At 38.5% G+C, this 24,838-nt stretch overlaps 1 protein-coding gene across 1 annotated transcript in view; it reads left to right on the top strand.

Annotated features, from left to right (window-relative positions):
- EPHA6 (EPH receptor A6) overlaps nucleotides 1-24,838 on the top strand; it is a 968,470-nt gene that overhangs the window by 669,738 nt on the left and 273,894 nt on the right. Inside the window, exons 8-10 of the mRNA XM_059688042.1 lie at nucleotides 1,144-1,252; nucleotides 5,947-6,017; nucleotides 9,248-9,373. Of these exons, the coding sequence (XP_059544025.1) occupies nucleotides 1,144-1,252; nucleotides 5,947-6,017; nucleotides 9,248-9,373 (306 nt within the window). The remainder of the gene's footprint in view (nucleotides 1-1,143; nucleotides 1,253-5,946; nucleotides 6,018-9,247; nucleotides 9,374-24,838) is intronic.

The raw sequence follows: 24,838 nt of genomic DNA, 5'->3' as shown, positions 1-24,838 counted from the left end.
GATTTAATATTTTAGAATATTGATAATTAACTGAATTATTACTATGACTAATAGCATAGGAAGGAAAAAATAAAACAATAATCTAGAAGCCTGAATTCTGGTGATGATCATACATGAACTTGGTCAAGTTCTTTAAATTCTCTGGGTTTCAGCTTTCTTACCACTGTTATTAAGCAACTGCCCATATCCTATACCAAGAAAATTATATCCAATTAAAATTTCAGTAATACAAAGAAGTACTAATGAACTAATTGAACTAATATATTTTTAAAGGTTTCTAAAAGGCAGCCCATGCAGTTTTAGGAAATGATTTTATCAATGACAGAAATAATATATTGTTGCCATATATTATCTAGTCTTTTCATCAGTAAAGGAAGCTTTTAAATAGCATATTCATAATTACTGCCAAACATTTGAGTACCAATTATGTAAACCCTTTTGCTGTGGAGGTGGAGTTTATAACTTTAAACTTGAATTAAGCACTATTAAATGTAAAGGCATTCTTTTTTTTCACCTGATAAAATCTTTATTTCTCCTTCAATTTTAAAATTAAATTTATTGGGGTGACATTGGTTAATAAGATTATATAGGTTTCAAGTATACAAGAAATGTGTATCACCTTAAATAATTAAATGGTTGAATTGTTAAAATCACGTAGGAGTTCATAAGTAATATCTTTTTTATCTGTGCCTAAAATAATGTTATCAGTTAGATACTATTGATCAAGTAACCAAGAGAGGAAATTTATACACATATAAAACAGTGTGTAAAGCCTTGTTTGTTGACCAAAGTGTTTAAGAAAATAAATTAGCAATTATGTAGACAAAACACTTCAGTCCATCTGCTGATTTAAAATATACTTGATTTTCAAAATGTACTTAATCTTAAGAGGTGGGGTACTAAGAATATCTCCATTTTATTGGTATTTTTGTGAAAAAAAGAAGAAAGGGTTAAGTGTGGGTTATGACCTTTATCTTAAACACTTATTTTGGGTTTGCATCCTGTGTGCACAATAAAGGGCAAATATGATGGGGGTCTTGGGAATCCATTTCCACATTTTCAGGCATACACTAAGTTGTAAAGTAAACTTGGTCATGAAATGTCATCCGAGAAATGTTAATCTTGTTTGTGTCTGTGTTTCAGCTTCTGATATGGCGGCGGAACAGGGGCAGATTCTAGTGATAGCCACCGCGGCTGTCGGGGGATTCACTCTCCTCGTCATTCTTACTTTGTTCTTCTTAATCACCGGCAGGTAACTGATGTCCACCCAATCATTTCCAAGATGTGTGGAAAGCATTTTTAATATACTGTGTATTAAAATGTTTTTAAATGTAACAAAGCACACCTGAGAGAAAAAGGGGCCAGGGTCCGTTCTGCTCTGAGAGTGAATGTTGTAAGATGACAGAACCACCATGGCTCATTCTCTGTATCCACAGGTCCCTGAAAAATGAGGCAGCCAGAGACTTGATAAGAACACTGTGAAAGCTGTAAATGATAAAGTTCTACTTGATAAGTTAATTCTGAGTTTTTCCTTTACTACTACCAAATTATACCATAAAAGGGATTTAGAGAAAATTTAACAGAGATTGAACCATTTATATGAAAGTTCTTTATCAATTTAGTGTTACAGAAATGTGTTATTTTCAATCCATTACATATTGAAAGAATCTATATTAGAATAAACCCTACTATATTTTCATTGCCATTTATAACATAAGTGCTGCCCATGCATTATGAATTTGGGGGCACTGATATCTTGATAATACTCTTTCATGGAGTTACACACACTTTAAAGACAATCAGTTTGGAGCCTAAAAAGATTATTCAGTTATTAAAGTTCAATGAGTACTCTAAGGTGATATTAACTCCAAATACACAAATTATGTTAACTAGACTGTGATAATTTAGATATGATGGTTAACTTGATTCAGAAAGATTCTTATTTTCTTACTTGAAAATTTCTTTGAAGTAGTTTGGGATGCTGTCTTAAGTATGATTTTATTTAGACAGTAATGTCATTTATCGCCAATTTAAAAAATGACTCTAACTTCATAATGGAAATTGATTTAAATGACATTTTAATAGTAATCCAATATATGGCAAACTCGGATGTAATTTTAAGTTACATTTATATGTATTGTAGAGTAGGAGCTAAGGCCTTATTTTCCCATAGAGTATGGTATTTCAGAAAATTATATAAATAGCACATATACAGTGATATAAATAGCACATGCACATGTGGAAAAGCATTTCATTAAAATATCAGAAAATATTGCCTTGGCATGAAAACAGATATGTAGATCAATTAAACAAAATAGAGAGCCCCAAAATAAAGCTATGCGTACATGGTCAATTAATATTTGACAACGAAGGCAAGAATATACAATGGGGTAAAGACAGTCTATTCAATAAATGGGTTTGGAAAAATAGTACAGATACATGCAAAAAAAATGAAACAATACCACCTTCTTACACTATATACAAAAATAAACTCAAAATGAATTAAAGGTTTAAGTGTAAGACTCCATACCATAAAAATCTTAGAAGAAAACATAGACAGTAAAATCTCAGACATTTCTCATAGCAATATTTTTTCTGATATATCACCCCAGGTTAGGGAAACAAAAAGTAAAAATTAAGAAATCAAACTAAAAAGTTTTTGCACAGCAAAGGAAACCATCAACAAAATGAAAAGACAACCCACTAAATGGGAGAATATATTCACCAATGATACATATGATGAGGGGTTAATACCCAAAATTTATAAAGAACTCATACAACGCAACAACCGGAAAAAAAAAAAAACCAAAAAATGAAACAATCCAATTTAAAAAAGGCAAGGACCTAAATAGACACTTCTCCAAAGTGGGCATACAGATGGCCAAAAGATATACGAAAAGATGCTCAAAGTCACTAATCATCAGAGAAATGCAAATTTTTTGTCACCTCACACCTGTCAGAATGACTATTATCAATAAGTCAAAAAACAAGTTTTGGAGAAGATGTGAAGAAAAGGGAACCCTTTTGCATGGTTGGTGGGAATACAAATTGGTACAGCCACTGTGAAAAACAGTATAGAGATTCCTCAAAAAATTAAAAATGGAACTACCTTATGTCTAGCAATTCCACTTCTGGGTATATATCCAAAGGAACCCAAAACACTCATTTGAAAGAATATATGCACCCCTATATTCATTGCAACATTATTTACCATAGCCAAACTATGGAAGCAAGCCAGGTCCTCATCTGTAGATTAGTAGATAAAAAGCTGTGGTACACTCAGACAATGACCATTAAAAATATAGAAATTGCCCTAACTGGTTTGGCTCAGTTGATGGAGGGAGCATTGGCCTAGGGACTGAAAGGTCCTGGGTTCAATTTCAGTCAAGGGCATGTACCTTGGTTATGGGCACGTCCCCAGTAGGGGGTGTGCAGGAGGCAGCTGATCGATGTTTCTCTCTCATCGATGTTTCTAACTCTCTATCTCTCTCCCTTCCTCTCTGTACAAAATCAATAAAATATATATTTTTTAAAATCTTACCATTTGAGTCAGCATGAATGAACCTAGAGGTTACGATACGTGAAATAAGTCAGTCAGAGAAAAACAAATACCACATGATTTCACTTATATGTCGAATCTAAAGAATATAAACGAATGAACAAAATAGAAATGGAATCATAGATACAGAGAACAGACTGATGGTTGCCAGAGGAAAGGTGATTTGGGGGACTGAGTGCAAAGGTAAAGGGATTGAGAAGTACAGATTGGAAATTACAAAAGAGTCATGGGAATATAAGTACAGAATAGGAAATATAGCCATTAATCAACACTAATAAAAGAGAAAAATGGTAATTGGCATACGACGATACCCTTTTCATTGGCTAATCAGGGCTATATGCAAATTAACTGCCAACTAAGATTGGCAGTTAATTGCCAACAAGATGGCAGTTCATTTGCATATGTAGGCACAATGCAGGGAGGCGAAAGGGAAAGCAGGAAGAAGCCCCCTGCCACTGACAGTGGTCGGAAACCCAGGGGGGAGCTAAGAGCTGGGGGGCAGGGCAAAGGCGGCCCTGGGGCCGCCTTTGCCCTGCCCCCCAGCCATGATCGGAGAATCAGGCGCCTTTTCCGCCCTTGCCAGTGATAGCAGGAAGTAGGGGAGGAGCCAGCAATGGGAGCTGGGCAGGGTCAAAGCTGGCAGTCCCGGGAGCTAGGGGTCCCTTGCCTGGACCTAAAGCGAAGCCCACGATCGCAGGGCCGCTGCAGCTGTGGGTCCCCGCTGCCTGGGCCGGACACCTAGGCCAGAGGCGTTAGGCCTGGGCAGGGGCGGAGCCTGCAACCGCGGGGAGCTGGGGGTCCCCTGCCCAGGCCTGACACCTCTGCCGGAGGCCTCAGGCCTGGTCAAGGGGCTGATCCAGTGATTGGTGATCGGAGGGTGATGAGGGTCAACTCCTCTGGCTGAGGCATCAGGCCTGGGCGGGGGGCTGAGCCGGGGATTGGGGGGATATGATGGTCCCCTTGCCCAGGCCTGAAGCCTGGGTCAGAGGCATCAGGCTTGGGCGGGGGGTGGAGCAAGTGATCAGAGGGAGATGGGAGTCCCCTGCCCAGGCATGATTCCTGGGCCAGAGGCCTCAGGCCTGGGCGGGGGCCAGAGCCAGTGATTGGGGGGAGATGGGGGTCAACGCCTGAGGGCTCCCAGTATGTGAGAGGGGGCAGGCTGGGCTGAGGGACACTCCCCCCACACACCCAGTGCACGAATTTCGTGCACCGGGCCCCTAGTATTGTAATAATTATGTATAGTGCCTATTGGTTACAGGAAATATTAGGGGAAATGCTTTGTAAAGTATATGATTGGCTAACCACTATGCTGTACAACTGACTGAAACGAATACAAAATAATATTGATCATAAACTGTAATAGACTATTTTTCAAAAATAAAAATAAATTTTAAGAAAAGAAAATATCTCCTTTATATGTTAATATGACAAACTTAAAAGAAGATATTACAGGCATTGTAGGTTACATATGTTTGGCCTAATAAATTTGAGAGGTGGGATTAAATGTTATCTTTTCCTGAAGCAGAATTTGAATACTACTTAAAAAGAGAATTTAACAATGAAGAAAAATTTGTACTAAATTATTTTTAGTGTTTCATGTTCATGCTTGCCAATTTATATGACATCAGAAATTGCTTTAACATTCTGTATGCTGGGGAAAACAATTTCAACTGTATGAGATAAAAATAATTCATTTTGAAATATCTCTTAAGCACTTTGGTAGAGAAGCACTCATTGGAAATTATTCTATGAGAACTGTAAGACATTTCTGAATAAATACTGAATTTGCCATAGGATTTGAAGCAAAATTCACCCTTAAAGAACGGATTGTGTGCCGCAGATGTATTCTGGTTAACCATTTGGAATTAGCAGTTTGATGAACTGTCAGATCAAATGGATGCTGATGAATTTATTCATGTTGAAGAAGTCCTGGGAGATAAGCACCTGCTTCTGTTCTTCAGAACTTGATTACCCTGAGAGAGAAGAGACATGCCTCTACCAAACTTCTGACATTAAAAAAATAAAAATCAGACTGTGGAAGATAGTTGTCTAAATTTCTGAGGTTCTGATCAAAAACATTTTTTCATTTCATTTAGGAGTCATATATGGAAGGACATGATTGTTATTGCTGATTATAAAATATTTTCTAAAATTCCTGTCATTTGGATTAGTCAATCCACTTGAGATTACCGTATTTTTTATCTGGGGCTAATTTTGATGCATACAAAAAAAAAACCTTCTGTGGAGTATTTTCACATGTTACAAAGATGTTTCAAAAAGTGGTCTTTATGATAAGGACTTTGCCCATGAGTGATATGTATTTTAATTGGCTTTGGTTCTCATTTAGCATAATTCTAAAAATAAGATTCTATTTACTTTTTTAAAAGGTGCCAATGGTACATAAAGGCAAAAATGAAGTCAGAAGAGAAGAGAAGAAACCACTTACAGAATGGGCATCGTAAGTAGTGAAGTGACTCTTTTCCATTGTTTTATATTCAAAAGTTCCTTGTAAACTTGGATCAGTGAGTTAAGGAAGCAAAAAAATCTACTTCCAACCTTTCATCAGGCTTCCCAGGTTTGTTGGTGGAAAGTGCACCTGCTTCTCATTAAATGATATTGCTTTGTTCCTAATTCTGCTTGCTGAAAAGCACGACAGACTGAATATGTCAAAAATACAAACTGGGCACTCAAAATGTCTCCTGCATGTGAGCTGGTTTTATTTTAGTGGAGCATTCGCCACAGAAATGTTATGGAATCCTTATTCCTTCTTGTAGGAACTGTCATTTAAACATATAACAATCAATTTACAGTTCATTAACACTAGAAAAGAAAATCAGCTCCTTAACTCTAAGAATATGTATGAAATCCTTGAGCTGACTACAAGGTTATATCCATTTGAAGGATCTCTTCCCAAGCAAGCTGTAATTGCCACTATAGTTAGTTTCCTAATTGCCAACCTCTCCTCCCCAACACCCACCTCCACTCCAACCTCCGAATGGCAAACTACTTTGTCAAGACAGCGCCTCTGTAGCAAGAGGCTGGATTAACAAGAAAGGGATGTTTTCCAATTAACCACAGTATAGAGGTGATATGTGAGGTGAGCTGTTTATTTAAGCGCATCTTCTACTTCAGATTGAGCCAAATGAGTAAGGGGTTTTTAAAACTCTGTCACCATCCAGGGGAGGGAAAGGATTCAAGAGAGGAAATTAAAAACTAGAGAGATAATTTAGGGCTATTTATAAGGCTCACATGATTTCTCAAAGAGTGGTCTAAGGACCATCTTCATGAGAATACCCCACTCTCACTCACCAGAGTTCTGATTCAGAAGAGCCGGGGTAGAGCCAACATATCTGCATTTTTAGCAAGCTCTCCAGGTTGTTCTTGTGTGCAGTAAGTTTGAGGCTGATTGCACTGGCAGGGAAGGGGGAGCTGAGACAGCCTATACCAGGCATGGAATGAGCTGGAAACAGATGCAGAAACATGGATCCAAACACCTGGACAGATAACGTATGCTGAGCAACCTTAAGATTCACTGTGGGGCATTTAGAACTGAAATGCAGAAGAAAGAGATGCTCCTGAGGTATTTATTATCTGTTTTCCAACTAACAGTTTAGCATAAACTAAACCAGATGGGCCCAGCGAGAAGCAATGAAAATAACCCGAGGCAGCCAAGGAGATAGAAGAAAGATAAACTCATGTTTCAAAAGACTGGGATAAGTTAAATGAGTAACCAGACAGTCAAAATTAGAACTAAGTTGGATTATTTTTTTTCTATAATACATATATTATGTTTGCAAGGAGGGAAAAAGTGATATTAACTAATCAATTTATTCCTTAGAAATGTGTATCACCTTAAATAATTAAATGGTTGAATTGTTAAAATCACGTAGGAGTTCATAAGTAATCTTTTTTATCTGTGCCTAAAATAATGTTATCAGTTAGATACTACTGATCATCGAGTAGTGGCCACTGAATTTGAGTTTATGGTATTCAAACTGAAATTACACAAATGCCATATAGAATATAAATAAGAGATACAGATTATCCATTCTCCTTTCCTCCAATCTAAACTTTAGGAAATCAAGAAAGGCATAGCATTTCAGAATAATGTCAGGTCTAAGCTCATCTAGAAATGTGCTTCACTAGTGCCATTTTGAGAAGTACTATTCTCATGGGTACATATCTAGTACCAGAAGACAGCAGGCAAAAAAGTAATAAAAGAAGGCAGCAGGCATAGAACTCACGGAGCAAATTATTTCTGATAATGGGCATTTCATTACCTTTCCTAAACTCACTGTATTATCTTTTGTTTGCTTGCTTTTGAGATTTTTCTTGAAAGAGCATATTTCTAGGGCAACCTAGACAATACTTAACTTTGTATGTTGTGTGGCTTTCAAAATCTAACAAACCACAAAACTAAATACAAATTTGTATTGATCTTTTAATCCCTACTAATTTGTATTCAATATTATGTCTATGCCAAGGCCAAAAGATATAATATTACCTATAAAACCATACCTAAAGTATTTGGAAATATACAAAGATGTATAAGAAATGACCTCCTGTGCTCCAGAAGCTAGAAATCTAACATAGAAAATACAAACCCATGAGCAAAACAGAGGAATTCCTACAGGCAGTCTGTGACTTCTGATACTAAAGAAGGTGCAAATGATATGCAACCACGCATTCAGGTTTTCCAGCCATCCCTGTCCGACTGCCCGTGGGCAGTGAGCATCCACCCCCACCAGAGGAAGAGTTGCAGTTACACAGCCAACCCCCAGATGTGTGCCTTTCACGCCTACTATTCCCTTCAGAAGGGGCAGGGGTTCCTTTTCAGGACCATGTATGTTCTGTCCATGGAAGCAACTACAGAACAGGAAAGAACTACTGTTGGTTGTTGTCTTCTGACACTGGGCCATGGGTCTATTTTTTACTGCCTAAGAGTTCCCGGAAGGGGAGAGACCACAGGACTGGGGCATAAGTTCAGGAAAACCTAGTGTAGTGGTTCTCAACCTTGGCTGCACATTAGAATCACCTGGGAATCTTTTTAAAATCCTGATTTCTGGGCCTCATCCTCCGGAAATTCTGTTTCTTTGTTATGGGGTGGGGCCACAACATTAGTAACAAAGAAACAGAATTTCCAGAGGATGAGGCCCAGAAATCAGGGTTTGAAAAAGATTCCCAGGTGATTCTCATGTGCAGCCAAGGTTGAGAACCACTGACCTAGTGCCTTAAAGTACAAGGGGCCCAGGATGGACATTAACAGGCTTGCTTGCTTGTTTGGGGCGTGAGAATTGAATGGGGAAGGTTCATGCCTCATTTCCCCCATGCCCTGAGCTAGATCAGAGGTGAAATGTATGGGTTGTCAGTGGTAAGTGAGCAGATTAAACTTTCTACAGAAATATAATAAAAATGTATTTTCTGGAACCAGTCAGTTCACTTTCTATTAAACCACCAGGTCATTTTACATTAACAACAAATAAAATTTTATTCCAAGTACTCAAAGCTTTAATGGAATGGGGGCATTTGGGGAGAGGGGGGCAGAAAGAGAAAAAAGAATTGCATTTTAGTAATTAACAAGAATGACTACTTCAGTAAGTGGCTCCTTATTTTAAATAGTCACAAGATGTGTAAGTACTTAAAAAAAAAAACACGCTTACGCTAAATCAGTCTTTTATTTTGTTGCAGTACGCTTCCCAGGAATTAAAACTTACATAGATCCAGATACATACGAAGACCCATCCCTAGCAGTCCATGAATTTGCAAAGGAGATTGATCCCTCAAGAATTCGCATTGAGAGAGTCATTGGGGCAGGTAATCATAAAATCTATATTTTTGAAAATATATGATTCATTAATGGTTTAACTGGTTTATCAATATAATATTTTAAACCTTATAGTCTTAGTCATCAAAAAATGTTAAGAAATGAAAAGTAAAATTATGTTATTTGTTATTTTTTTAAGTATCTTAAATGTCTTAATTCAGTTTCCAAACAATGAGAAAATTCAGAAAAGTTACTTTTAATATCCTATAGTCTTCTTTCAGTATGGAGATGAATTATAATAAAACTAGAGTGATTCAGGAATTTATTTTTAAAAATGTAATTTCAGGAGTTTGTCACAGCTTATTATTGATTTACTAAAACCTCAACATCTATAGACATATACTACAATTAGTATTAATATTGATGATATTACGGCTCTGCAAGATCCAGAAGTGTTCTGAGAATCATTGTGGATAAAATTTGTTTTATATCATTTTAATATAAGTTAGTAATTTTCTCTATGTAGAACATTCAAGCACTTAGAACACTATACTTTCAACTGTTCTGGATAAATGCAAATACATTTTGAATCAGCTTTCAAGAATTTATTCTGTACATTACTTAGGGCAGAGGCTAAGCCAAGTGTAACAAAGAAAATTCATTCCTCTTTGAAGTCCCTGACACAACGTGAGTAATCCATGCTGGCCCAGGAATTCTCATTCAGATTTTGAAAGAGTAGAAGAGTTGATCTGCCTTCCCCTAGTATGTCATCCTCCTCACCAGCCATCTCTCATCCAGCCTGTGAGAAGAAGGAAAGAGTTGTCTCTTTGGCTGTATCTTTAAGGCAATTACCCACAAATTTAAAATATGTCTATTCACTCGCAATCAAAAACAGTAACATGGACACACTTAAATGCAAGATAATTTGGAAATATAATCTGTGACCAGGCAGCTAAAAGAGGGTAAGGGAATAAATTACTAAATAGAGAAGAGAAACTGGATCCTGAAGGGAGATATTGGTCTCCTCTAGAAATGCTGAATATATGTACAATCCTTTGGACAGAGCAGAACATAGCAAAGCATGACCATTCCAGCCAGGTATCATCTCTATGCAAAAGCTAAAAAAAAAGGATCTGATTAGTCCTTGTCCCTTTCAAAGCTTTTCTTCATGGGAAAGACCAGCTAAATAATTAGTGGGAGCCAGTGCAAAATGAAAATGTAGAGTCCCTTGTTAAAGAGTGGTTACAAATTTTTTAGGTAGCAACAACAGAGCATTAAGCAAGTGGCAGTGCCTGGGTAGAGAATCCCTTGTATCATTTGATCCCCTATGCTCAGTGGATCATCTCATCTCCTACATGGCCAGGTCTCCCTCTAAAAGCTGACAGAAGGATTCTATACATTTAATCCTAATGCTCACAGACAAAAAGAGGCTGTCATATCAGAAAGATTAAGAACCTGTAATGCAACCAGAACCTCTATCCACTACTACTGAACATAAAGAACATCAATAGGCATTAAAGACATAATTGAAAAGAGTGATTGCATTACATTCATTTATTTTGAGGGTTTGTTTTCTTAAGACAGCATAGGAAGAGAGAAGAAATGAAGTTGAATGATTCCATCACACCCTGACTTTGGCTTTCCGCCTCTGACATGTTCTTTAGCACTGCAGTATTACATACTCTCACAAACATACAGCAGAGCACTTTCTCTCTTCGCCCTTTATGCAGAAATTAAACACTGCTGTCTGAAATCATATTAAAAGATAAAATCAAATATCTAAAGTGTAAACAAAGAAATTAAATTTTTCTTCAGATTCAGGCTTTTTCCAGATAAAATATAAATTTTGCCTGTAAAATGTGTAACAGACACTGCCAAAGTAAACAATAGCTATTAATGGGACTGTTTTAATATATTTCTCTGATTTGCCAAAGGCAATATCTAAACCATGTAGTCAATCCTATACATCAGTGTCTCCTTTTTATATTTATCTTTGACTGTTTGAACTTTCAAATAATATGGTAAGCATCCTTTTACAGTGCATCTTCAAGAAAATATAAAAACAAAAATTCTCTTTTTAAAATATATTTTATTGATTTTTTTTTTACAGTGAGGAAGGTAGAGGGATAGAGAGTTAGAAATGTCGATGAGAGAGAAACATCAATCAGCTGCCTCCTGCACACCCCCCACTGGGGATGTGCCCGCAACGAAGGTACATGCCCTTGACCGGAATCAAACCTGGGACCCTTCAGTCTGCAGGCCGACGCTCTATCCACTGAGCCAAATAAGCTAGGGCACAAAAATTCTTTATAAGACAAAGTTGTTATGACTTTCCTCTTTCTGCTCCTGATTAGTACTGCTCTGTTAATTAAATTTATTAGGTCATCCTGGCCAGGTGGCTCAGTCAGTTGGAGCATTAGAAGGTTGCAGGTTTGATTCCCTGTCAGGGCACATACTCAGGTTGCAGGTTCAATCTCTTGTCAGGTGCATATGGGAGGCAACCAGTGAATGTTTCTCTCACACATTAATATCTCTCTTCTCTCTCTCTCTCTCTCTCTCTCTCTCTCTCTCTCTCTCTCTCTCAAAAAAAAAAATTTAAAAAGGAAGTCAATAAAACCATATTATATCCTCGGGTGAGGGTTAAAAATGTTTTGTTTTGTTTTTCATTCATTATTAGGTCATGTTCCTAAAACTCAAATTGCATGTGAAAACAAGCTCATGAACGTGTGGACTTTTCCTACAGCAGCAGAGTGTGGGAAAACATTGTTTAGTCAAATTAAAGAAGAACTAATACAGTCACGTAACATCTATGTCATAATTGCACAGCTGGTTATTTGCCCAGATTTTTACTGCAAATACTTTACTTAGGTTGTCTTAGATCCTTTATTTCCGCCCCCCCCCCCACACACACACACACCTATTTGTGTCTTTTCAGACTCTATTTCATCATCATCTGTGTGTATTAGGTATTCCCCTTGGAAGTGTAAATTGAAGGGCATAAGTAGGAGTATAGGTGGACAGAAGTGGAATAGAGTCAAGGAGATGGGAGAAACAAGCAAGATTTCAGGTCTTAATAATTGTTAGGTAAAAGACATTCTGTTCTGATAAAGGCATTGCGAGTGGCAGTAGATTCACAATTCATTGCTGAGGAAAGATCTGCAAGACCTGCATGATGTTATCAAAGAAATGAGTAAGAATGTTTTCCAGGTTTCTATTTGGGAGACACAACGTGTAATTATTAAATATTCCTTAAATGAGTTATTTAAAAATGAACCCAAAAGTAACCACATTAAAATTTTAAGAAAGGAAAGAGCATGAAAAATTATATCAACACCTAACCCATGATACTTCTTAACATGTCCACTGAAAAATGTTTATTAATTGGCTAATGTCTATTTATAAAAGGTACTTATGCTACAGAGTTTTTTCATATTGAGTCATTATGCTCATCAAAGACATATATAATCTGTCTTTCACACACAATCTCTGTCCCAAGGTTTTCAATTTTATAACCATCCAGATATGCAATAAATCCTTGGAAAATTTAATTTGTCCTATGTCTAGGCTATATACCTATGTATTCTTAAAATTTCTTGTCTTTCACTATAAAGTTTACTGTATTTTTAAAATGAGTTTTCTAGGACACTTTTTCTTTTTTGTATATCACTATTCTATTTAATAGTGGCAGCTTATCTTTGTTCATCAATACAGGCCTGAATTCCATGAAAATGCGCATTTCCATTTAAATGAAGCGAGCAGCTCTGTTGCATAGGAAACTATCCAGATCATCTCTCGCCTTTGACTTTTTACATCAGAAAATGAAATACTGTGGCCAGAGGACTATAAAACAGAAATTCCCAGGCTAAAAGAGCCAAGTCAGATTAGGGTAGAATTATTATTTTATACATATCTTGAGATAATGAGAAAACTGGTAAACTGAATTTTAATCACGGGCTAGAAAAGGTCATTGAAAGGCTATCCCTTTTTCAGGGCAGTACTGAACCTAAACCATTATAAAAAGAACTTGCCTAGCAGAGTATAAATTTGAAACATTATTCCGTTGAAAAAATCATTTTTGTGTCTCTAAGCCCATAGGGCATTCTTCTTACTTTTGACCTTCCCTCTTTCCCTAGTCTCAATGGAAATGCATAAAATCTCCCCCTCATTCATTCTATCCCTTTATCTATACCAAACTCATTATTGCCTCTACTATCAGCCTGATCTTCTCATGGCTTAGTGTCACCATATTTTTTTTTTCTTTTTCTGGAATGGCCTAGGAAGTTTTAACTATTCGTTTTTCAACAGTCATCTGCAGGTAAAAGAAAATCAAAAGGACAACAAAAAGGATATAAAATTGAGTGTCAAACCAGTGATTTATTCAGCCTAAAATTTGGTTCTGTTACTGCCATCTTGTTTGAGGTCACAGTTGCCCTTGATGGTATAGAAGGCAAAATGCTTATTTTATGTACCTCTCCTAATTCCCCTGTCATTCCCTAGCCAGCCTCTTATCTCTGCTGTAGAATCTATAATTTTTAAGGTTTTTAAAAAACTCTTTCATTCTCTTTATTATTTTTGTTTCTCTTCTATAGCTGTATGATATTTTCTTACGGCATAACAATAAGAAATGTAGACAGGATTCCAGATGTAGTTTCACATTTTACTTTTTTATAGGAAGAAAAATGTGTCTATGGGCCATTTCCCCTATATTTAGATGAGATGCTAATTTTGTCCTTGTCCAGCAATTTAAAGGATTTATGGTAGAGGCCAGATTAATTTTCTTTTCTATTCTTGGTAACTCCTTTGTCCAATTAATAGACCGAAAATAGGATCAACAACAGATTCTGGCAAGATTTTTGTCCCTTTTACCCAAGAATTTCATAGGTTTCTAAATTAAATGATGTAATAAAAGATGGGCTTTATCCATTTTCCATGGACATTATGATATGAATTAAAAAGATAGACTGAAACCAGACAGACCCTGCTTGTATCACAATTATGGTACTAATTCACTCTCTGACCTTCATAAATTTAGTAATCTTTTGTAAATTTGGTTTGCTCACTTTATAATAAATTCATAATGATAATAGCTGTCTTGCAAGATTGATGTAAGAATTGGTGATGACACATTAATGAGTAACTTGGAAATGATATCTATGTTTTTCAGTTAGTTTAAAATTACTAATTAAAAATGAAGTTTCAATTTTGTTAGTAATACTTATTTAATAAATAAACATGTAAATAAATAAAGATATAGTTATCAACAAAAAACCTAATGTGGAATGTAAATTAAAGTACAACAAAATTAAATTAATATGAAATCAAATGCATAATATATACAAAATAAAAATAAGCTAGAACAACAAATTTATAATGGACAGGTGTGAATTATAGTAGTTGTAATGCTGTCTATTAATAAATTGCTTAATAAACTCAAATTATAGAATTTATTATATACCTTGCATTTACATAGTGAAATATAGAACCTTACAAAAAAGATTACATTAAGAATTTCTTTTGTACTAGAGGCTCAGTGCACAAATTCGTGCATGGGTAGGGTCCAGCTGGCCTGCTCCAATTGCGGTGGGAGGGCTGATCCTGGGTAGGGCCAGCCAGGGGGAGGGGCCGTGGGCTGTTGGCCAACCAGGGCCCCACCCCCTGGTCAAACTCCCAGTCAAGGAGACAATTTGCATATTAGCCTTTTATTATATAGGATTGGGTTTGTATAACAGGAGAGATCTTGAAGAGTTTTTCTAATAACTTATAAAAATCATTAGTCTTTCAAAAAAATTTTCCTTTGGCCTTTTCTTCTAATTTGTATATTGCCAAAATATTTGGTGGAATGAAGAGAACTTGACACTTATTTTTTAAAAAGTACTCCAAGGAGATAGGGGAAGACTGGATACAGCTTATTTGGAAAGAAAAAATATAATGATACATTCTTTTAACAGCTAAAAGAGGGCAGTAAAAAACCCACATACCAACAGCAACAATTTCTATTCCTTACTTTACCATAGTATATTAGTTATCTCTTGCTACATAACAAATTACCCTGAAATTTTTAAACAAAAAGATTTACTATCTCAGTTTTTGTGGATCAGAAATTCAGAAATGCTTCAGCTCCTGCAGGGTCACAAGGTTGGAATCAAGGTGTCAGCTAGGGCTGTGATCCCATCTGAAGGCTCAACTGGGAAGGATCTACTTCCAAGCTCATGTATATGGCTGCTGTCATGATGCAATCCCTTGAGCATTATTGTACTGAAAGCCTTAATTCTTCACTGCCAGTTGGGTGGAGAACACTCAGATTCTTATCACGTGGACCTCAATAATATGGTAGCTTATTTCATTAAAGCCAGCAAGAATGTCTGCTAGCAAGATTGAAATATAATCTGTTGTAAACTAACCGTGGAAGTGACGTCACATCACCTTTCCCATACTCTGTTAGCTATAAGAATGATATTAAAGCCAGATTACACTGAAGGGGAGGAGGTCATACAGTGGCATGAAGACAAGGATGCAGGGATCATTTCAGGCCTTCTTAGAAGTTTGCCTACCACATATAGTAATTTTCTACACTTGACATTCACTTGGAGTTTTAAGTTTAATATGAATATAATAAAGATGGTAGGGTCTTATTTAAAATACTATTTGGGGGATAAGATGAAAACTAAATATAGTTTGTAAAGAAGTAAAAGGTTGTTTATGCTCTATGATTATTTAATAATGCCACACACTCATTAATTCTGCCTAGGAGATCATGTGCATTCTACACTGGTGAACAGAGAGATGTGAATTAAGGCCATAAATCTGATTATATGATCTGCTTATGTCATACTATAGTTCATCTAGCATGAGGTAATTAGTTGATTGTTCCCAAGTGGCACTTGTGTTCTCAGTCTAATTGTCTATTTATTTAACGAATGGCTTTTGTCTTTGTAGCCATTTGAGCTTATTCATTTCTGTATAACAAACCATCCCAAAACTAAATGGCTTCAAATAATAATCATTTTGTTTACTCATAATTCTTCGGGTAAACAATTTGGGTTGGCTCAGCTGGAGCTGTGGATTTTGTCTTCTGGTCTCACCTGAGGCCACTTTTGTGAATAGTGGCTCAACTGGACAGTGTTGCTATGAGGTGGTTGGTGCGGGGTGTGGGCGGGATGAGGCAAATCAGGGGCGACTCATCTCTGCTCCATCTTTTCTCCACCAACAGGCTAGACGTGGGAGTCTTAAGGCAGTGTTCTAAGCAGATGGGAGAAAAAGTTGTATAGCCTCTTTAAGCCTTGGCTCTGAACACCTACAATGTAATGTTGATACTTTATCTTGTTAAAGCAAGTCTCAAGGCCAACTCCGATTTAACAAGGTGGAGAAATGGCTTCTACCTCTTGATGAAAGGAGCCGCAAAGCCAAAAAGCATGTATACAGAGAAGGGAGGAATTTGTGGTCATGTTTACAACCTGTTTTTTGTAAAAAAAAAACTAATTGAATCATTCTTTTTCAAGCCTACTATGGATAACAGAGTATGAATTTATTTGCTATTTTTGTCTCTGAGTTCATTTTTGCTTTGCATTTCTAATGAATGATATTCAGGTTTTCCTTATTTAACAACTATTAGGTAACCTACCTGGGGCTAGGTACTGTGCTGTTTACAAGTAAAGGGGCACAGGCTCAAGAAGGAAACAAAGGAAAATATAATATGTAAGGTTAAAAAAAAAAGAAGTTGGAAGTAGAGAGGAAGACAAGTAGAAGGAAGAAGCATTATAAGTGAACAATGCATACATGGAATTTGCTGTTGAAGTTTAAAGAAACTAGAGCTCTAGAGATCACTGCAGACTAGGCCGTCAGATCACATCATGGGGATGACATGTGAAACCTAAGGAATGCCAGGACGAGGAAAAGGCAGTTTAGTTAGACAGGGGAAGGGAGAAGTGGTAAAATAATAAGAGGTGTGGAGATTGTGAAAAGGAATTTTGAACAATTTCAAGAGATTTTAGAGTTCCATGACACTGGCTGTTCATTATATCTAATTTTTCTTCAGTGCCCAGGCTTCTCCTTTTTCTTTCTGCAAATAAAACTCTACCTCTGCTTCTTGGCTGTTAGTAATGGTTAATGTCTTTTTAGTTTGGTGAATTTTTAGTTTTTAATGACATGTAAACTTTAAAATAATTAAAGAAAAGAAGAATGCATTTTGCTTTTACTAGGCAAATAATTAAAATGCTTTTCACACTCCATGATTGTTGTGAGAAGCCAATGAGATAGAGTGGTCTAACCTACCATCCAGCCTTTATCAGAACACCACCAGTGAGAGTTCACCACTTCAGCGGCAGCCCATGCCCTTAAGAATGGTTCCAATAGATCGAGAATCTCTGCAAGTAAAAATGTGCTGTCAGGTAACACTAGATGTAACCTTATAACACTACCCACTGGGACTTGTTCTGCAAAATTAAACTTACACAAAGTAAAGTCCAAATTGTCTAAACCTTCCAACTATTTTCATCTGACATGATTTCTGGACGCTTCATCAATCTGATAACATTCGTCTGGAGAACTAGAGTTTTCCTCTAAGTCTTTCCAGAATTGAACCCAATATTCCAAATATGTTCTAATCAGTGCAGAAAATGCAGGGCTAGCTAGCACCTTTCCGGCTGTGCCTTAATTCATGCAGCCTGGGTTTGCATTTGCTTTTTGAATGGCTGCAGCACGCTGTCAACATAGAGAGTACACCAGTTTATCCCACGTGGTCTTTCTCAGATGAGTTTCTATTAAGCCAGGCCTATTCCTATATTTGTCCAATTGACTTTATGATGCTGAATACAAGGCTATATTTTATTTATACTCCTACACTTATATATCTATATAAATCACATATATTCTCTATCTAGCTATTCAAAGATTTTTTCTAATATTTTCATTTAATAAATATTCCTAAAACGACAATGCAGTATCATCTCACACCTGTCAGAATGGCTATCATCAACAAATCAACAAACAACAAGTGTTGGAGAGGATGTGGAGAAAAAGGAACCCTTCTGCACTGCTGGTGGGAATACAGACTGGTGCAGCCACTGTGGAGAACAGTATGGAGTTTCCTCAAAAAACTAAAAATGGAACTCCCATTTGACCCAGTGATCCCACTTCTAGGAATTTATCCAGAAACCAGAAACACCAATCAGAAAGGATATATGCACCCCTATGTTCTTAGCAGCACAATTCGCCTTAGCTAAGATTTGGAAACAGCCTAAGTGCCCATCAGCAGATGAGTGGGTTAGAAAACTGTGGTACATCTACACAATGGAATACTATGCTGCGGTAAAAAAGAAGGAACTCTTGCCATTTGCAACAGCATGGAGGGAACTGGAGAGCATTATGCTAAGTGAAATAAGCCAGTCAGAGAAAGATAAATAATACCACATGATCTCACTCATTTGTGGAATATAGAGAACAACATGAACAACATAGACCGATGAACAGGGACAGATCCAGAGACAGAGAAACAGCGATCAGACTATTAATCCCCATAGGGAAGGTAGGGGAGGGTGGGGGTAAGCCAAACCAATGACATGGACAACAGGGAGATGAGAGCATGAGTGTGTGTGTGTGTGGGGGGGGGTGAGTTGGGGTTAATGGGGGGATGAGGACACATTTGTAATACCTTAACCAATAAAGAAATTAAAGATAAAAAAATAATAAATAAATTTAAAAAAGGTATTACATATGTCCATGTTATAGATAAAGAAACTAAGACATATCAAAGTATTTTATCTAAGTGATTATCTATTATTATTACTATTATTATTATTCAAATGCTAGATATCTTGTAAGTAATAAAGTCAAATTCAACCCCAGAATAGTCTTAGTTCAGAGCCATGCTCGTATTAACCACTACTTTATTATGAATAACCTTTTATATGTGTGAATTTACTCCTTCTACATAAAAATGTATTCTTCTGGCCCTTGTGCAATTGCTATTTCTTAAATAATCTTTCATTACCACAGTCTCCACCTGTTTTAGGTGAATCTGTCTGTGTTCCTTGCTTTCATTCTGGCCATCTGTCAGTCTCTTTCAGTAGTCACTCCCCAGCTTTGTGATGTGAAGACTGCGTCCTAGTTGCTGATCTGCTTCAGTGATTTGTAGGGGTAGATTGTCACTCCCTAACTCTAAGTGCATTGATCTACAAAAAATTCAAGAAGTGCCTTAGCAAGACCAACATTAATTTGGATATTGACTATTGTCATGAGATCATTCTTTAGGGTGAGATTTTAAATTTCCCTCACCTGAAGCATGGTTCGCATGCCCCTATATGCCACACCAATCCAGCAGCTTTGTTTTCCACACCTGTCAGCTTTGTTTTCAAAACACATCCCAGTATCTAACCATGTTTTACCACTTCACAGTTAATAACTCTGGGCCAACCCAGCCTACTGGGGGGCTGGCCAGCTGGGGGGAGGGACCCCAGGAGGTTGGCTGGCTGGCCCCCCAATCAGGGCCAATGTGGGAGGGGGGGACTACGGGAGGCTGGCTGGGTGGGGGAAGCGGGAGTGGCCACAAAAGGTTGGCTGTTGGAGTCAACTGACCACCAGGGGGAAGCTCCTGCATTGAGCGTCTGCCCCCTGATGGTCAGTGCATGTCATAGCGATCGGTCGACCGGTCATTCGGTCTTTCGGTGTCTTAGGCTTTCATATATATAGATTTGCAATTAAAATGGTCACAGATGTCTTGTGGAGAAAGGAACACAATGAGCAATGACTGGCAGCAGAGGAACCAGTGAGATGCTGGGATTCATGAGAGCAAGGCACATGGAACAAATCTCAGTTTCTGACCAAAATGACTAAGATAAAGAATACAGGACTATTTAGGAGAAGATTGACGTGTTGAGATCTATCTGGAAAAATCCAGTAGCTTTCAAGCCAAGAATGAAAGTCTGGCTATTTTTTTGTTACTATTTGTTTTTTGCTTGTGAATATAATCTGAATCCTCAAATTTAGAGGGTGTTCAGTCCTAAGTATATTTAGATGTTATGGCAATGACTTCTACAAAAGGATGGAAATCACTATGTTCTTGATATGTTACATAATATATTTTTACCCCATTATCTATACTTCCTATGAAGACAAGAAATAACTGAGACATTATGAAGAGATTAGTTGCAGAGTAGAGCCATGCCCCACGAGAAGCACATCCACAGAATGCAATGCTCATTTTCTAAATGTGCATGATCAGGACAGTAAAAGTGAAAAGTGGATTCTTCTCAAGAGTCAGCAGGAATGCCTTGCTTGAGAAAGTTGTAAGTGAAATTTAGGTTTGCTCAGCTCCTTGTTGGGTAGTGGGTCCAGTTACTGCACAACCCAATACCTGTTTCAGCATAGAAAAATGAAGAGGTAAGGGAAAAGAGTTGAATTTCATTTTTTAAAAAGTAAATTTGAAAAAAACGATAAGTATTGTTGTCTTGCAGTTGATGTATTGGCCTGTTAAGGTTCACTTGTGGATTTATGGAACAAATACCCATGGTACTTGAGAACAGTAGCACCTTTTACTCTCGTCTTATAGCACGTTCCACAAAAGCGGTGGTCAAAATGAGAATCCCAGATTTCTATCAGTTTATAAAGACTTCTTCATTTCTTCCATCTTTAAATTTTTTTAGTTTTTAAAATCAAAGTGATGTGCACATATCTAAAATTATTTTATAAAATAGAAGGGCCTGTAAAGAAAAGCCAAGCATACCACTCGTCCCCTGACTCCTCATCTAACACTAAGTCCTATTCACTTGTGACAATCCTTTCTAACTGATTTTGTTTTTGAATTCTCATGGTTACTTCCATGTCTACTTCAACATCAGACATTCGTATTATCACAGATAAAGATTTAACTCTCTTACAACACCACCTCTCCTCTCAGTATAGCTGTTGCCTTTGTAACTGATGTTACCTTTATATCCTTAACTGTTATACTTAGGTTTCTACATATTGTTCCAACAAATATAGACATTTTTATACTTATAATCAAATTAGAAGTATAAAAACAGCTTATATTCAAAGAGCTGTACTAATGTTTGTAAAACATTTTTACTTTTTCTGGTAAGATTTCTTGGAAAAGAGAAAGGTTTAGCCTTTCTTGACCTGACTGCTTAATTGTGTAGGTATTTTTACTGATGCCACCTTCTCCATAGCAGGTTTGCTCTTCTGATGTCCTGTTGGTAAGGCTGCTGGAAATCCATGGCTGAGCTTTTCTCAGCAGGGTTTGGCAAACTGTGGCCCACACACCACATTCCCTGTTTTACTGGGACACGGCCATACCCATTTGTCTCCTTAGAGTCTGTAGTTGCTCTTGTGCTAAAACTGTTGAATAAAGTGTTGCAACACGGTCAGGATTTTCCGCAAACCTAAAATATTTATTATCTGGCCCTTGGCAGAGAAACTTACCAAGCCTGCTCTGGCTGCTTTGGCATATCTAGACTGCCACATGGGCAGCTGTGTCTGTGTTCTGCTCTCCTGCTTCCATGTGGACTGATGCGTGTGTGTGGTCTCATCCTCTCCCCTGGTCACTTACCTAATTTGATGCCATTATTTCCTGTATCCCATGAACTTCCTCTCTCTCAATTTACCATCGTCATTTTGCTGGAACAAATTCTCCATAGACTCTATGTGAGAAAAGTTTGCAGAGTAATTTTCTGGATTCTTTTATATCTGAGAATGTCTTTTTAATAAAGAGTCAGGGTGTAGACTTGTAAGTTAAAAATACTTTTCCTCTAATTTTAAAGGTATTGCTGTATTGTCTTTTAACAGACAGCGCTGTCGCTAACCAGTGAAATGCCTGGAGGATTCTACTCAGAATTGCATGTTAAGGTGCTGCACACATAAAGGCTCTTTCAATCTAGCGATGTGTGCTCTTTGAAAATCCTTGGTATTATTTCTGTGCAATTTTTCTCAGCTGAGATTTTTTTCCTCCCCTCTGGAATTCCTATTTGTCATTTATAGACCCCTGGATTGAGTTTTTAGATTTTTAGCATTAAACTCATATATTTGCTGTTTGGGTTTGTTCTTTGTAATTGCAGGTTTATTTTATTTTACTAGAGGCCCATTGCACAAAAATCTGTGCACTCGGGGGGGTCCCTCAGCCTGGCCTGTGCCCTTGCACAGTCTGGGACCCCTTGGGGGATGACCACCTGCTGGCTTAGGCCTGCTCCCTGGGAGATTGGGCCCAAGCAGGCAGTCAGACATCCCTCTTACAGCCCAGGAGCCCTCGGGGGATGTCCACTTGCCAGCGGGGAGCAAGCCTAAGCTGCAGTCAGACATCCTTAGCGCTGCTGAGGAGGCGGGAGAGGCTCCCACCACCACTGCTGTACTGGCAGCCATCAGCCTGGCTTGTGGCTGAGCAGAGCTCCCCCTGTGGAAGCACACTGACCACTAGGGGGCAGCTCCTGCATTGAGCGTCTGCCCCCTGGTGGTCAGTGTGTGTCATAGTGACCAGTCATTCTCAGTTCTGCTGTTAGGGTCAATTTGCATATTACCCTTTTATTATGTAGGCTAGAGGCCTGGTGCACGGCTGGGGGCTAGCTGGTTTGCTCTGAAGGGTGTCCCGGATCAGGGTAGGGGTCCCGCTGGGGTGCCTGGCCAGCCTGGGTGAGGGGATGAGGGCCATTTTCAGGCTGGCCACACCCCCTTCAGGGAGGGGGTCCTTCTGGGGTGCCTGGCCAGCCTGGGTGAGTGGCTGATGGCTGTTTGCAGGCTGGCCACAGCCCCTTCAGTGTGGGGGTCCCCCTGGGGAGTATGGCCAGCCTTGGTGAGGGGCTGATGGCTTTTTGCAGGCTGACCAAGCCCCCCAGCGGGGACCCTCACCCCATGAGGGTGTGGCCATCCTGGGTGAGGGGCTGATGGCTGTTTGCAGGTTGGCCACAGCCTCTTCAGGGTTGGGGTCCCCGCTGGGGTACCTGGCCAGCCTGGTGAGGGGCTGATGGCTGTTTACAGGCTAGCCACATCCCCTTCAGGGTGGAGGGGTCCTACTGGGGTGCCTGGCCAGTCTGGGTGAGGGGCTGATGGCTGTTTGCAGGCTGGCCATTGCCCCCAGCCACCCAAGCTTCCTGTGGAGGCAGGCTGGAAGCAGGTATCTGGGATTTATTTGTCTTCTATAATTGAAACTTTGTTGCCTTGAGCAGAGGCCACAGCCAGCCAGGGCAGGCAGGAAGCTTGGCTTCCTTCATCGACGGGGCAACCAAGCCTCCTGCTTGCTCCAGCTCCATGGCTGCTGGCTGCCATCTTGGTTAGGTTAATTTGCATATAGTCGCTCTGATTGGCTGGTGGGTGTGGCTTAGGGCATAGCAGAGGTGCGGTCAATTTGCATGTTTCTCCTTTATTAGATTAGATAGCAGACTTCCTCAATTATATCTACAGATGGTCTAAGACTTTTTTGAGTACTAGAGGTCCAGCACACGATTAAATCATGCATATGTAGGGTCCCCTAGGCCTAGCCTGCCATCAGGGCCACGTCTGCCACCATGCAACACTTCACATGCTCTGCGGAGGCTGCCGGCGCCCTGTGTAGGGCGGGTGGGTGGGAGGTTGGGGCGGGTCAGGGGGGAGGTTGGGGGGAGGGCCCAAGAGGTGCTCCAGCACCTCCTGGTGACCGGTTGTTTGGTTGTTCTCCCATTACGGCATCATGACCACAGGTCTTTTATGATACAGATTTTTTTCTGCTGTCATTTTAATTTTTATATAGCTCTCTAATTTACTTATTACTTATTTCTCTAATTTTCTTTTTATTTCTTGGTAGATGAACTATCCTGTCACACAGAATTGCTGTTTATTTTACTCTTCTTTCTGTTTCATTACTTTTGCGTCTCTTTCCAATTGGGTACTCTTCTCACCTGTCTGATGATGCTTGCCTTCTCATCCATATTCACAAGTGAGGCGCTGATTGGAGGTGCTGTGTGAGAATGCAGGCATGTCTGCAGTCAGCATCCCTTTGGGTGGTGAGGGTGTTTTATTGGAGATATTCAAATGTCATCATGGGGTTTGTATTTTCCCTGAGAATACTAATTTTCTTTCTAGACAAGAATCTTCTGATATTTTATAGGAATTAGTAGTCAGCTCTTCCTTGTAAAACTTTCATACTCTACCCTTGCTCTTGTAGCGGCCCATGTCTCACTTCTGTCCTTCATTATAACATTGCATCTAAGCCAGGAGTTCATCTATGGTTTCACCTTGTGAATTTCTCTCCTTTCAACAAATGCAACCTCTTCTCTCCCTTTTTATGCCCAGTTACACCCACTAATACTACCCAGTCACCTTAAATCTTTAAAATGTGCTAAACTCTCATCCAATGAAGTCTCATCTCTTGTCCTTTGTTTTTAAGGATTTATACCTAATGTTTTCCTTTTTATTAATTAGAGAGGCCTCAGACAGGGAAAGAAGGTAAGCACAGGTTTATGGTACCATCTTTAACAAAAAGTCTACAAAATGCGATTAGCCTGGGGGATACTCAAAACTGTGTATACTCTTCTAATATCTTCTAATATATAGGG

The sequence above is a fragment of the Myotis daubentonii genome, chromosome 3, assembly GCF_963259705.1.
Source record: "Myotis daubentonii chromosome 3, mMyoDau2.1, whole genome shotgun sequence".
In the NCBI taxonomy this organism is placed as follows: domain Eukaryota; kingdom Metazoa; phylum Chordata; class Mammalia; order Chiroptera; family Vespertilionidae; genus Myotis; species Myotis daubentonii.
This window is presented reverse-complemented; position numbering and strand designations above follow the sequence as displayed.